This window comes from Cephus cinctus, unplaced genomic scaffold, assembly GCF_000341935.2.
Source record: "Cephus cinctus unplaced genomic scaffold, Ccin1 Ccin1_scaffold0689, whole genome shotgun sequence".
NCBI lineage: Eukaryota > Metazoa > Arthropoda > Insecta > Hymenoptera > Cephidae > Cephus > Cephus cinctus.
In genome coordinates this window covers 938454-953606 of record NW_014333312.1, presented here as the reverse complement: position 1 = coordinate 953606, position 15153 = coordinate 938454, and the positions used below count along the sequence as shown (strand labels likewise).

General features: G+C 46.4%; 1 protein-coding gene across 11 annotated transcripts in view; it reads right to left on the bottom strand.

The window, feature by feature from the left end:
* Positions 1–15153, bottom strand: part of LOC107269761 (homeobox protein cut) — an 89305-nt gene that overhangs the window by 19276 nt on the left and 54876 nt on the right. For all 11 annotated transcript variants that reach the window (XM_025087085.1, XM_025087084.1, XM_025087090.1 and 8 more), the window contains one exon: positions 251–569. In XM_025087085.1, coding sequence (XP_024942853.1) covers positions 251–569 — 319 coding nt within the window. The remainder of the gene's footprint in view (positions 1–250; positions 570–15153) is intronic.

The window sequence follows — 15153 nt, the reverse complement described above, 5'->3', positions numbered from 1 at the left end:
GCGAAGGGGTCAGAAAATTGCGCAAACGAAATAGAACGGCGTGAAACGTGAGGGCTATACGGAAATTCGCAAAGGAGGACCCGAGGAGAACACGGTGCTTACTTTTGCTTCATTTTCGGAGCAAACGAGTAACTTATACGCGATTATGATATGACTCTGATTTTTTATATGGAAAGTGTGATAATTGAAATCAGAGAGAGAGAAAGAGAGAGAGAGAGACAGAGATAGTGATATTTTTCAGAGTACTCACCGAGAGCATCCGGTGTGCTCGGTGGCTTGAGGATTTCCGCCTGCTGCAAGGCCTTCGAACGTTCCATCAGGAGATGCTCGAGACTTTTGCCAGGTTCGCCGGTCGGGATTTGCGACAAGTCGACGGACCTCAGGACGCTGATTTCGCGTTTGAGATCCTCGTAATCCCGTTGTCTCTCGAGTTTACTTTCCAGTCTGTTTATGTGTTGTCTCCTGGCCTCGAGTTCCTCCTCGAGACGCGCCGTCGCCTGGGCGCTCGTCTCCTGGAGCCGCTGAAGACTTTGCTGAAGCCTCGACACTTCCTCGGCGAGTTGTCCGATCTGAGGAAGAAAAAAGATAAGAAATAAATTAAACGAGAATCAATTGTATATTATTGTTTCTCTTTTATTATCGAAGTGCTCGGGACCAGAGCTAAGGAGCTTAATGTTGGACCCTTTATTAATTTAATCGAGAATTTCATTGCGCTGTATATATATACATACACGTATATACTAGGAAAGCCAATACCGAGAACGTTAATTACCGAGTGGCCGAATGTAATTATCAAGGATTAAATTAAATAATGTTCGATCGGCCTCGATAAATAGACCCTCCACCTTCTCTCTTTGACTTAACCCGAACCACCATTGGCTACAAACGGCAGCATCCCTATATAGCCCTAAGATCTTTCGAATCGCTTAATTATTTATTGCCAGCAATCTTACCCCTATCCCCCCACCCTTCCTCTAGGTATAACGTTACGCCATACTAAGAAACAGATGCAGCTTCCAATAGTATAATATTATGTTATGGTACTTTTCTTTGCTAGGTATATGAGTCATGCTTGTACATATTCGTGCAATTCTTTGAGGTTACGATAATTTTAAACTTCCATGTCTTCGTATATATATAAATATTGACGATTAAAATTCTTAATGAAAGTAAAATTCATTAACTGGGCTGACGGCTCAGTGAGTAGTGTCAGTTCGCACTTCGTTCACGGCAGGGCAAATAAATTTCTCTACCAGCCAAAGGCTACGTACGTATAAATTTTTCAAAACTGAGCTGTATCATTCATCTAAATACCATCGTAAAAACCACATGAAATTCTCACATTTATAAAAAATTTTTTTCTATGTACCGATTCAATCAGTAGGTATGTCAATTTTGCTAATTCAATTAAAAAAATTACACGGATTCTCAGTAATAAACTTACAAGTGTGACGTTCAGTGGCCATTAATTACAAACCAGTTCCCCGATTTATTTTTAAAGAGAACGTCGTTCCGTTTATACAAGTGGGATTTTTATTAATGACTGAACCACGAATCGATGACTCTTCACAGTTTTATGAAAACGGTAAAGTAAGAGGTAAAAAAAAAGGTAAAAAGAGGTAAAAAATAGTATAAAAAATGTCAGCATGCCGGAATATACTGGCAGCACCCGTGAGCCACTCTGTACGAGTAGCTAACCCGTATGATCAATTGGGATCGACCGCTCGTTCTCGAATCCTCTCACGCTTCCTCTATCTCTTCAGTAACGTACACACATTCTGGGCACTCGTATTATACCTGTACATATACCGCATACGGGAAGAGGAACCCGAGTGCGTAAATGCGTGAGGTGAAATTCCACGCGCGATGCTCTTTTTCTCGTTTCCTATGTAGATCCTCGTGGGATGCACAGTGAACACAGGTAAACGATCGAGTTAATTGTTATTCCTCATTGAATCGAAAGCGTCAGTGGGAAATCGAGCTTTTTGTGATATCGCGAGTCGAGTGTACGTATATATAGATATATACGTAAACTGATGGTTAATCGTAGGGTGAACTTTGAATTTCGTTGTCAGTACGATATATGTGTTAAGCAGCGTCCCGTAGCTGAGCCACGTGTGCACGCGTAAGTTTATACACTGTATACATATCTACAGTCGGTCCACGTGTTCCTTCTTTGACAGTTCGTAAACAATGCAACCCTTGACCAACAGAGGGTTAAGGATGAGTAAAATTTTGCGTCCAATAAGGTGATGCCGTACCTCGTCCTATAACGGAATCGAAGAGCTTCGACGTACGGAGCCGTTTTCACTCGTTAGTTTATTTATCAGGGGGTGGAATTATCCGTCGATTCTTCCCCGTCACTCGTAATCGATACGTGTCTAGTGGTTACGTGGGACACCCTCGTGGCTCTTGACGTTCTCGGTAAGCTCGAGAACCTGAGCGCCGCTTGTAAACGTTCGATATCCCATATACGTTGAAGAGGTACCTATACGTTATTTCTTAGTGGACTACATCCTTTTTTATTCCTTTTTGGCCAGCCATCCTTACGATTGGCTCGAGTAATGTCCGTTATTAAGGTTAACAGGGTGGGTAGCTAAACAGTAAGGAAGGGTAGATGGGTGGGTTGATATAGGTAAAGAGGCAGGTGGATATATAGGTATACAGGAGTCCCCGAGCTGAAAGACAGGGAGGAATTAACGCCGGTAGTGATTGACAGGCCGAAAGTAGGCTGCGTCGCGACGCCCGACTTACGTTTAGCTATACGTGTACATACATATGCATACCAATGCACAGGTAGCTACTCCAGGAATTTCAACGGGCCGTCAAACTCTTCGTTTTACCTTTACACTGTGACTTTGCTGGCTCGAGCAGAGTCGCATCGATTAGCCATGGACGATAGCACCGTTCTTCCTGAATTATTTAATTCTAACCGTGCCGGACCTTTCCTCCGTGTCCTTCTCTTTCGCTCTCTCTCTCTTTATCCCCTTCGTTATCCACTGACCCATCTCGCTCTACCGACACGTCCATTCCGCCTCGCGATTTTCCATCGGAAAGAAGGTTGGGCTGGACACCCCGTTCCTCTCTAATGGAATCAGACGAGTCAGGTCCGATGCCAGAATGCGAGAACCATTCGTGTTGGAATATTCGTGCATGTATATGGAACGTGTGTTCTCGGTACGTATGTAGGTGGGTATTGGAGGGGTTACACGTTTTCCTGAGTATCGACGATATTAATAATCGCCCTTGGTACGTACTTACACACAGGTAGCTAAATTCCGGCCGCAGGGCTAAAAGCAGGGCAAGTGGCTAGACCTGTTAAATTTAATGTCTTCTGGCCATTCGTAAAAACCGCAACGGTACGAGGTACCCCGATTATAGAGAGTAGGTCGTTTCGCTGTATTCAGATTGGTATCACGTGAGATTCTCAAACGGCTTCCAGTGGCATGGTTTGATGCTTGGCAGGAAAATTCCAGAGTTAAAAGAAAAGAGATAAACGAAGTTGAAAGTGTCTACTTGCGTAACGAGGCTTTTCTCTATTTCCCCGTTCGTACCCCTGTCCCCCGATGACGCTCTCTATGGAAGCAGTGCCAGTTCGCTGGGAATCCTCGAGGGCCGAGTCGACAGGCAAGCTGGCCATAAAGGGCAGCTTTGCATCTCTTTGTGGGAATAATATTATCTGGAAGGGTTAGCTTCTCCATCCCAAGGGAAAAATACTGAAAATTTAAAAAGTGTCCAAGTCTAGCGACGGGGTTGAAGGAATGAAAAAAAAAAAAAATGTAAGAAAACAGAGAGCTTGATCGATGATATCGGCTGGGCTGGTAGTGGCAGGGGGTGCAAGGGGACGCAGGTTAGTAAAGCTGACCAGAGAGCGTGAGTAAGGGGATGGGAGGACGAAGCTGATTCTCCGGGCGGAAGTGGAGAATCGGCACTGAATGGCCGTCAGGCTGTAAGTAACGATAGGAAGGTATTGTTTCTCGTAGCATGGCGATGCCTTAATCCTCCATGATTTTTGCTATTTGCATTATGGGCGTTGGGCTTTTGTTTGTCGAGCTATTGATCACATTTTCTCGCGCGGTATAATCAATCTTCACGCATACACACGCACAACGGATCACGCACGGCAACGTACGTACGTAAAGCCCTTCCTTCCTTCCTTCCTTTTCTAGACCCTCTCTTTACTCCCGTTTCACATACTGCCCAACGTTAGACCCCTTCCCTTTACATATACTGTATATACGGCGTATGCAGATATACATAGATATGTGAGCAAGATGGCCGATGCTTCGTATTAATTTTACGACGCGCAGCCTCTGTCCGTCCGTCTATGGAAAATACCTCGAGGCTCAACGAGAAAATATCGCGAGACGTTCTTAGGGGTTGATTAAATTTTACAAAAAATTGTAAAAAAAAAAAAAAAAAATTAAACATATGAAACAAGATTTAGAATAAAAAAGAAATCCTTGAAGGAACCTAAATAAGTGTGTCGACGAGAGAGACGTGGAGAGTCAAGTCGCAGGGCAACGAGGCACGGGCGATGTAAGGGTTGAAAGCTATGATAAGGCACAAAGTCAGAGAGATAGAAAGAGGGCATCACAGCGACGCAGCATCTCTGTTCTCGCGAGAGGAGAATGCCAATTAAAAGCCGGGCTCGGAAAGAAAGCCCAATCGATAGGAGGCGGCCTGGCAGGCTCTCCCTGTGTAGTGAGGCAACCGAACGAAGGGTTGCCCAAACTGGAAGTGGGAATTATGGGCAGGATTAATATGCAAGGACTGGATACGTGCGGTGCTAGAAGGGGGAGGCTTTCGGAGCGTTAGCGGGGCCGAGGCTTGGTTGCCCGGGGGTGGCTTTGGGGTGGCTGGCTTGCTTCGGTGGCTGGGCGAAGCAACAAAAGGGGTCGAAGGGGAAATATAGGAAGAGAGAGTAAGAGAGAGAGAGAGAGAGAGAGAGAGAGCAGGAGGTATATGGAAGGAGGTCCGAAAGGGGTGAGCGGAGGCTCGCATCTCATCCCCACCAGGACTCCTTACAGGATACACGGCTAACGGACACCCCTATCGATTTTACAACTCGATATATGTGAATACCCACTTGTCTAATGACTGATCGGGCTTCGAGCTCAACCCTTTCCCTGCCTTGCGAGAACCCCGTCAGCCAGCACTGATCGTGGAGCAGCGGCCGAATCTATCTCGGCTCATTAGACCCTCCCAATCCTGGACCAACATCTCACCTCCCTTATAGGCAAAAGTACCCTTTGCAAAAACCACCTACGATTCTCTCAACGACTTGGCCATCCGTCCTCTTTTTCATCTCTCAACGACTTGAGACCGGACCCATATTGGATCTGTTGAATGGTAACGCGTATAAGCCAGCCCAGGAGACTGCCTGTAGAGATACGCGCGGAAGTTGAGGAAGTAGCTTTAAAGAGAGAAAAGGACAAAGAGACGACTGGAAATAGTCGTAACGCAAGGTACGACGGGTAGAAGGTAAAATGTATGATATTTTATTTTAGCATTCTTCTGGCCGCAGCTAGATAAGCCTTCGAGGATTTATGCTTATTACGGGACGCATATCCTAGCACCGTGTACCTAGTAGCTACTCCTCGCTAAAACCATTCCTACAGCCGCTTGATACCTACCTGTTATGCATAATATACGTTGGATTATAAAGCTGTAATATCGCGCAAAGTCATACCCTGCCTTGTCGCCGTGACATCGGCTGATTCTTGCGTATCCACGACCGGACGGTATTTCGAACTTGACTCTCCTTGGCAAATCTTCTTCTTTAGTTGTCGTTTGTCATTGTATTACCAGAGTCTCAAGCTCTTTCGCTCTTTTGCCCTTGACATTCTTCGACGTTACCATGGCAACGTATATATACGTATAACACGTACTATAATTACGAAACTGTGAAAACTATCCTGTACTATATTTCTACTTAGCCGAGGGTAAGTACATTGCGGTATATTAATATTCGACCAAAAAGTGCAATGCGCATTATGCGCGTATAAGGGGATGCGAAATTAAAAGAGAACAAGGGTTAAGGGATGGACTGTAAATTTCATCGGTTCACCTCGAACGATCCACGTGAGGTGAACGTACGTCGCAAAAAGGGAAAGATAATTTCGATTCTCATGTAGCACATGTGACGTCGATGGCGCCACTGTCGTCGGACTAAGTAAAAACATAGGGTGGCTCGTTAGCTAGGGTGAAATTAATGGAAGCGAACTGTTTGAAAATGTTAATATACGTAAAAGTGTTAAGACTCCTTCAGAGAGAAAGATTAGCATTTCAAGCTATCGAAATACCTTGATAAAGATTTCTGATAAGTATCTGAAAATACGTTTGAATCCTCTTAAATCTATATTACATGGTTACACGGTCTATCGGTTTCTACTTCAGTCTGCTAAATACGAGTGCGTATTACCTCCCTTGGATACGCACCGTGTCCGATCCCCTTATTCCTCGGAATCCCTTTTTCCCTTTTCTCGTCCTTCGCGAAGCTTGGTCCAGCGATCCGAAAACTGAAAATTAATATTAACCGCATCTCTGATTCGCATTACTGCGGGAGGTACACGCTTATGAATACCTAGCGACGCTCCTCGACTGGCGCGGCTACGGCAGAAGCCATATATTAGCAATGGGGCTGAATTCGCGGTCGAGAAATATTCGAACGAGAGTGGAACGAGAGAAACGGACAGAGGGTGCGTGGGAGTGAGAGGGAGATGGAGAAAAGCGTATATAACAGGAAGAGAAGGAACACGGTAGTCCCAACGAATAATAATAGTAAACGAGAAACGGAGAGAGACGGAGAATCGGCAAAAGCCGAGAGAAAAGGGAAGGAATAAATGATGGCTGAAGGGATGAAGCCACAAAGTGCCAGCCGATACGAAATCCGCGATAAGGCAACACCAACGAAATTTTAACGAGAGTGCTACACACACTCTCTGCCGAGTGTCAAATGCATGGATACATCCCATCAGCCCCTTTCCCTTTTCTCACTAGCCACCCTCTCCCCGGGGCAGCAGCCCTTTCTCGTATCCTCCTCCTCGGTACGTGCAGCCACTCGAGGTTCTTCAGACGACAACTAAGTCATCGTCACGTTTTCATGGTAAAACAGGGGAGTGTCCAAAAAAAAAAAAAAAAAAAAAAAAAAAAAAAAAAAAAAAAAAAAAATTTCATCGAGAAATTTATCTCGCGCACGGTACAGCTATACGTATATCTGTACACGTTATAGACCAGGCAGAGGTGAAAACGCGAGACTCGCACGGAGTGGCGTGATATAGTCGAGAGATACGAGAGGAGTGCATTGAGCATTTATTTCATAATCAGCAGCTTTCGAATTGTTGCCATTGTGTCTAGCGCGTATTGACAGAAATGCTCGATACGAAACTCAGGCCGCTAATCTCTGACATTTATGCGTGGCTCTTTGCGCCCGTGTGCGGTTAAACGTGTGTGTCCGGGTGTCCTTACTCGGCGTCGTCGCAACTTCCTGAGTATCCGCGAATACAGTCGGGAAGGAGTGTGGCAACGGGTACGCCAGCGGCAGCTGCCTGGACTGGGCTCATGCCGATCGTCTCTAGCACATTATTATACTCTGTCAGATATACCCCGGTAACGTCTCGCATTGTACCGCTGGCTAATGAGAAAGTTGTGGAATTCGAGAGAGAGAGAGAGAGAGAGAGGGAACGAGACAAAGAGACTGGTAGATAGAACGAGAGAGAAAGAGACAGATTATCGCAGCGTCACGTAGCGGGTGCCGAATACGATTAGATACCACTTTGCAATACATCCAGTGACGCAAATTGATGCAAGCCCGAGATTGCATTGGATAAAGTTTAGGTGGGTGGCGAAAGAAATGGCGAAAAGTGGAAGAAAAGAGGAGCGAGGCTAGTAAAAAGCTATTGAATCCGGAGCTTTAGAAAGAGGACGCAAGGGGGAGGGTTTAGAAAAATTCTCGATGTTGTCGAGGTACCCTCTGTCCACCCCTTGAGTTCTTTGACGGTTTAATTGGCGGTTTTAGTTGGGAAATTTAAGGGGGATAAAAACTTACGTGATATCGAGAGGCTGCGGCGTAGGTATGCGTCCGTGCACGTGGACTCTGTGTGTCTATATATAACACACGTATGATACGTGTCGTTACTCAAACCCCGTCTAGCCCTCTTCGAACCACCCTCTCGTTCAGCGCCGGCCAACACTCTCCCCTGCCTATTTCCAGGTTTCCCCAGGTCTCGCGCTCGCCAATGCAAATCTCTTTTTCTCCGCGTCTCGGTTTTAAATGCCATTCTCTCCCTGAAATACCCTCTATATCTTCCCTATGCTTCCTCCCCACTGGTCCTCGTCTCCGCTCCTGAGCCCACCCCTGCATCGTCAAACCTACCACTGGCAACTCCGTATCGCCGGCACCATCACAGAGGATCGGTATGACCAGCATCGGGAGAAGGAGGCGGAGAAGGAGGCCGGAGTGTGAGAGAGCCACCCTCTCGCAACCCTTCCGCCACCCTTCCGTCCTTCCTTCGCGGCGTCGCTCGCACACTGACTCTTTTTGTCATTGTGGCTTATTCGATATATTGTCCCCGCTTTCACGTCGGAAGGGTGTCCGGGGGCGCCGAGAGATATTGGAGACAAATGACAGTACAAAAAATGCATACGTGAGAACCACCCTTGCCAGTCGTGCCAGTCGAGAATACTAATATAACGTCTCTCGACGTCCACCCTGTTTTCGAGCGATTAAAGCTCGTACCCGCTGATTGCCTTGCCGGAGGCTGCAAAAATAAGGGATCCTCGCTATATATATACATACGTGTCTCGCGTCAATATACTTTCTTATAGGTATTTTATTAGATCGTCCAGAGCCACGGGGAGCCGGCACGGCGGGATTTTGGCATATTTCATAGGCACCTTCGGATCAATCCTTCGAGTAAGAGGCACGAGGGAGAAAGGGCCGCATTAGCGAAGGGCTGGCAGAGTGGTGGAGGCTAATGAACTTCTCATTGATTGGTTAAAATTACGTTAATACTCCGATGTGTGCTTCTACGGTTGGTATAAGCCTGGCAGCCTCCTGGGCGGGGGGGAGAGCTGGGATCCCCCCCCCTCTACCCCTCCCACAAATTTTCCAGCCTCTCTCAGTTTTCCCTCCTGGGTCTACGTCTCGCTCTCTCTCTCTTTCTCCGCCACTTTCTCCCTTTCGCTTTTCCTCGAGCCACCCACCCTCGCGTCCCACCGTCGGCCCCTGGTTTCGACTGAGAAGGGTGAAATTTGAAGGGTGGCTTTGCTCGTGGCGGTGTGTTAGTTAGGGCTCTCCTCGCGCGGCACCTCCACCTTTTATGACTGAAACTAACGAAATTTCCCTATCGGCGATCAATCCTCCCTGCAACCCTTTCATTGATCTACCCGGCTCCTCCGCAGGCAACCCCTTATCGCAACACCCTTCGCTCGAATCACCCTACGCTCTCTCCGTCTCTCTTCGCCATACTCGCCGGAGCTCCTCTCCTCCTTCCTCCTCTCACGGCATCACTCTCGAAATATTAGCGTCGACCGAATGTCCCCTTCGCGCAGCAAAACCCACCCCTCTGCCAATGACGAATCTCTAATTTTAATATCGCTCTAGTTCGCTTTGAAGTGCTCTCGTTAGAGAATGGACCTTACACGCATACCGCATGTCTATGGACCGCGTATGGCCTGTTCCCCTATGACTAGTAAATGTAAAATTATTTTTTATATTCAGTCTTCGCTCTTTTTACCCGTTTATACACAATTTTACGGTTGCTATAAAGATTTTATTCAATATCGAATGTACGCGCGTAATATTTTTATATACATTAAAGACTATTGCGCTCGGAGAAATTTGTATAGTTACTGCGTGAATTATGCGCCCATTCGAACGCGCCACCTATTCGTGATTAGTTCGCGTTTTATAGTTACGATAACTAGAAGTCTCTCCGAGTGTAGTACCGTTGACGACCACCTTGTAGAGGGTTGGCAGCTTAGGAACAAATTAATTATCCCTATCAGTCCCTTCGGAAATCAGAAATCGACTCGACCGCATGGCTTCTCTTTGAGTTGAGTAAACGGGAAATAAAGAAGGGCTGCCCGGTCCCATTGAGAAAGGGTCGGAAGTGGATGAGGCGAAGGAAGCGAAGGGAGGTTAGGAGGTCCGCCCTAACCTCAGCCAACGTGGAGGGTCGAAAGAAGTTTCTGACCTGCTTACAGGGGATACACGGGGTAGCTGGCACAGAAGTTCCCAGTTACTTCACAAGAGTTTCCAAAGTGGCGAAGTACGGACAGCCATTTACTTGGTGTTGCTTGTATTCTTGGTGGCGATGCTAATGGTTCTGGTAAATGTTGGTAACGACGGTAGTCTGGGTATAATACTGGCCGATGGTTGTGCCGAGAGTCAAGGGTAGAACCTGCTATATGCACCATCTTGCTTCCTACAAAATTTCCCAGTCCTTGTTTACCTTCTACGAAGGTCAAGCAGACGTTTACTTTCATCGATAGCGAAAGTACCTGGTCCGCCTTACGTCAGATTAGCTCCAGATGTATTTCAGCCCCCAGAACGGGGGATGACTTCATCAGCTGACACAGATTAGACTTGCGTAGAAGCATCCGCGTAGTGCTGCGTATAGGGGATGAAGCATATAGGGGTCGTCCCGCGCGTGTATACGTAAACGAGTGCGTGCGTACTCCTTTCTTGAGAGTGGGGATGATTTCGTAAGGGAGGCTGAGCCAGAGGGTAGCCCAGTGGGAGCACAAAGGAGAGAGATGACAGAGGGTGGACGAGAGTACAGTCCCTATGCCACGCAGCGTTCGCATCAGGTTTTGTGGGCTCTGTGGATGCTGGTTCGGGTGGCGTCACGACGCCAGGATCGGTCAAATTCAAATGAGAGACGAAACCGAGATAGTCGCTCCGTTAGGAGGGATGAGTGGGTTTGAGGAGCAGTGCTCTCCCCCATTCTCATTCTCATCTTCAACCCCCTCGTCAGCCTCGCCCTATCCTACGAGGTCCACACTCGCAACTCACTCATTTCCAGGAGCGTATCTAGAGGCTCCTGCCCCTCGAATCTTGCCGATGCCAAGTCGTGATTCTCGACTTCGACTTACTATTCCACCTATACCGCGGACTGTCTATACTATAGTCTATATTATCGGCGATTGTAAAAAAGGCAGGTTGGCTTCCCGTACAGTGAAAATCGAGAACAAATGGGCAGGTACGGTCTACTCGCGGAGAGCTCGTCGATCACTGTCGACTCTTTGATTTGGCTGTCGCGATTAATTTCATTTGCAATCCCCGACAGAAAAGGAAACGCGTGCCACTCGGACTCGAGTCCTGATTTTACCTTGGCTGATGCCGCAGACCCCATTCACGGTCCTCGCCTTTTATCGAATTTCTGCAGTGATTAATCGCACTTCGGTATACGGTTACGCGCTGCGACCATCCAACCCGAAGATCAGAGCGTCGCGACGCCAAGATACAGATATATGATATTCCAAAGACGACTGTCCAGATAGGTAATTTCCTTTGTCCAGCCGGACGCGCGTGGAAGCCGGAAGTCAGACAGCGAATAAGACGTCGGAGTCGTGGGAGGGCGTCGCGACGGCCGCTGGTGACTTAACGGCGACGGCCCTGGATCACTGGGTGAATGAGAGTCAAGCAAGTCAGAAACCCGCATCGGTGCTTTCGCTTACCTATAGGTAGCTACACCACGTGGGGGGAGGAGGATGGATCTGAGTCGAGAGTATAGTGGATGAGGAGGGATGAAGAGTGAGTTGTGAAACGAGTTACCCATGGCAGAGGGTAGCGAGAGAGGGTGGCTAAGAGAAACGAGAGAGAAATAGTGTTCCTAGCTACGGATAGAGAATGAGTGCAAGAGAGAGGGAGATGGGTGCCACACCGTCCGCCAAGTTGCTTCATCCCTCTCGGTATCTTACCGATACCTAGCTCGCGCTCCGTTCTAACCCTTTGCCGGCGATTCATCCATCCCCTTCGCTCTTTATTTGAGTATAATTATTGATTATTGGACGACGGAAGGCTGGCTACTCTAGGAGGAGGGCTGGTACCACGTTTGAGAGGGACGCAGGGAGACTCTGGGGGTGATTAAGCTATATGCCTGGCATATCCTACCACCACCACCACCATCGCCACCATCGCTATAACGCCACCCTCTTTCGCCTACCTTCTCTTCTCTTCTCATCCCTCCCAATACCACCCCGTCTCTCTCGGTCTTTCTGTACTGACAATTAGACTGATAGGTATATCTTAGTCTGCTATCGATTTGATTCCCCCCTATCGTGTGGGTAGACCCGTACAGGGGCGAAATTTACATCGTATGCTACAACGATGTCGATGTGCTGCTACGAAACCTCCTGCTCGTTCTCATTCTCTATCTCTCTCCTTCCCACACAGCTCCAAGAGGCTACCTCTCACTCTGTTTCTCCAGCCTTCGATTATAACCGAAACCTCTGCTCTCCTCTCACTCGTTCAATCCTTCATCCTCCATCTCTTTATATACGTGTGTTCATACCCTGTGATATATACACAATACAGATAGCTACCGTACATAGCACCGACATATCCGTCTTCCAAGATCCTATTAGTGCACTACGTCTATGCTTACCAGCCTATTCAAATTACGTATATTTAATTTTTCCTATACTCCAAGTAATCTTATACCACTCTGTTCTTACAGCCATTCAAAAAAGACAAGTAATAAAATTATCAAATCTTCCGAAACTAACAACCGATAAGCTAACGTTGTCGGAACTGAAGACGTATACAACGCCGAGTCAATAGCGAATCGTCCAAATGGATTTTCAGCAGTGATTTTATCGCGTATGGATTATTGAAATCCAATTGAAAATGTATGAGAGAACGGTAACACCTATCGCGTATAGACATTGGATTAATTATCGTATAATTAACAATGTTAATCGAGCGTCCAACGAGAACCCCCCACCCTCTCCCCTCCCCCATTATATCATTACGCAATACCGATAATGAAATTTTCATAATATTGAATATCGATACGTCACCCTTCTATCGGCCTATCAATCATCCCTTACTAGGGTGCAATGGCCCGACTGCTTAATCGAAGGGTGATGACCACTAGACCACGACTCGTTAATTTCTCCCCTATTTTTTTTCTTTACCTTCCCATGCATTAAAGTCTTTCCAAAAGCATCAGAAAACAGAGCAAAATATACACGAAGACAGGTACAGGATTGCGCGCTTATCTGATATTAACTGGAAGCCAGTACGAGCGCAACGTTAATCCTGCAAACAGGAAGATTTTATTGGTACGTCATCCTCCCCCCCCCTTCCCCACTCCAAGTGACACGACTCGTCGTAAAAATCTCAGATAACCAACGAGTCCACCCTCTCGCCCCTCGCGTCCTCACCGTAGAACGCTGCAGGCTTTCCTATCTAACAGGTAAACGTCTATGCTACGTGTATTATGCCTACTATTACTATATATTTAGGATCGCCCTGAAAGTGTGCTGGAAGAAAGGGGTTGTAAATCAGGGCCGTGATTGGTTATTATTTTCTGAATGATAGTTCCCTCTAAACGTTACGTACTACCGTTGGCAGTAGTTATATCAGGTGAAGGCGCATTTCCTCGAGGCACCAACGTTCGCGTGATATACCTGTATACCTATGTGTATGCAGTAATATAATATAACTAGAAGGAAAAAGCAAGTACGGAGCGAAAGGGGTGGCGAAGTTCGACGGTCGGTGGCCATAGGAAAAGTCTCGCGTTCCGTGTATATATATATATAGATGCGTACATTTAATATATATAGGTATGCTTACGAATACAAGTGAAAACAAGGATACACACAGTACCCAACACATCGTTGACAGGCTTGTAAACCCATAAAGAAATTTGATAATAAATAGAGCCCGGGCGTTTTTATCAGCTCGAGTCGCGAGGGAGTGAGTGTATTGCTTGAATTTATAATGCCTCAGGCCATAAAAAAAAAAAGCAGCGGCTGGTTATGTCGCACTAGCAACCCTCCCCTGTGCTATTACACGTGCGCGTATGAGCTGTACTATATATGCCTTATATATGCACGTAATATACAGAAGCTTGAACGGATTTTATTTTACAGAGAGACCCAGTTGTATATAGGAAATTTGGTACTCGATACGTTTTGTTTTTAAAAAGATATATATATATATATATTATATACGTAAATTATTATAATTATTTTAAGGCAGAGATTTTCGTGAAAACAAGTGAATTTCGTGTTTCCGGGAAATATCGAGTCTTGCCAAAAACTTTGGTCTGTTCGATACCGGAGAATTGCGGAGGCTGGTAACGCCTACGATACCGTTCCGATAATGAACACTTCACATGACCAAAGCCCAGCTCCGGCAAAGCGCTTAAGCGTGTTAACGCGGGTACGAGTGATTGATCGTACTTCGGTCCTGTGTGAGTCGGGTTTCTGACATAATGCTCTCATTTATACCCGAGTCTAGTAGAGGCTGACGATCGTTGCTATTCCGGCACCGTGATACTCTCTAGATAGGTAGGTAGGTATCTGGGTACATATCTAGCTACGTAACTAAGGTGTACTACCTATATATATATATGATCAATCTATACATATGTGTTATCGGTAATACCCGGATTCTAGCGAGAACGTTCAATAACGCGCATCCAATCCATAAGTTATTAAGGTTTCGTGCGTTCGTAACGATGTCGACATGCGGGTGGCTTCGTCCCCTCTCTCATATTTTCCATTCTTCTCGCTTTAAAGACGAAACGACAGAGAGAGACGGAAAAGGAGTTCAGTTACAATGACCCCGCACCAACGCAAACTAAATTACATCCTATGGGGTCCCCTATACATACATCGTAAGATATATACTCTGTCTTTTATCGTCATTCGTTATAGGTTATAGTGTCTGACTTTTTCTTTTGTACCCTCATACTTGACAGTCGATTGACGTATCATTGTTGTTACGATCAGCTGATCGGTTTTATACATGGCGGTACACGTGGCGTGAGAGACCACCGAAATGTCGTGTGTCGTGGAACGAATGATTATTCGAAGTGTACGAAAAGATGTTAAAAAATATATATATATATACAGGGTTGGCAACGGTGGAAAGTTGGTTCGCGTGATAGAGAAACTACGGGTAATGGGTGACGG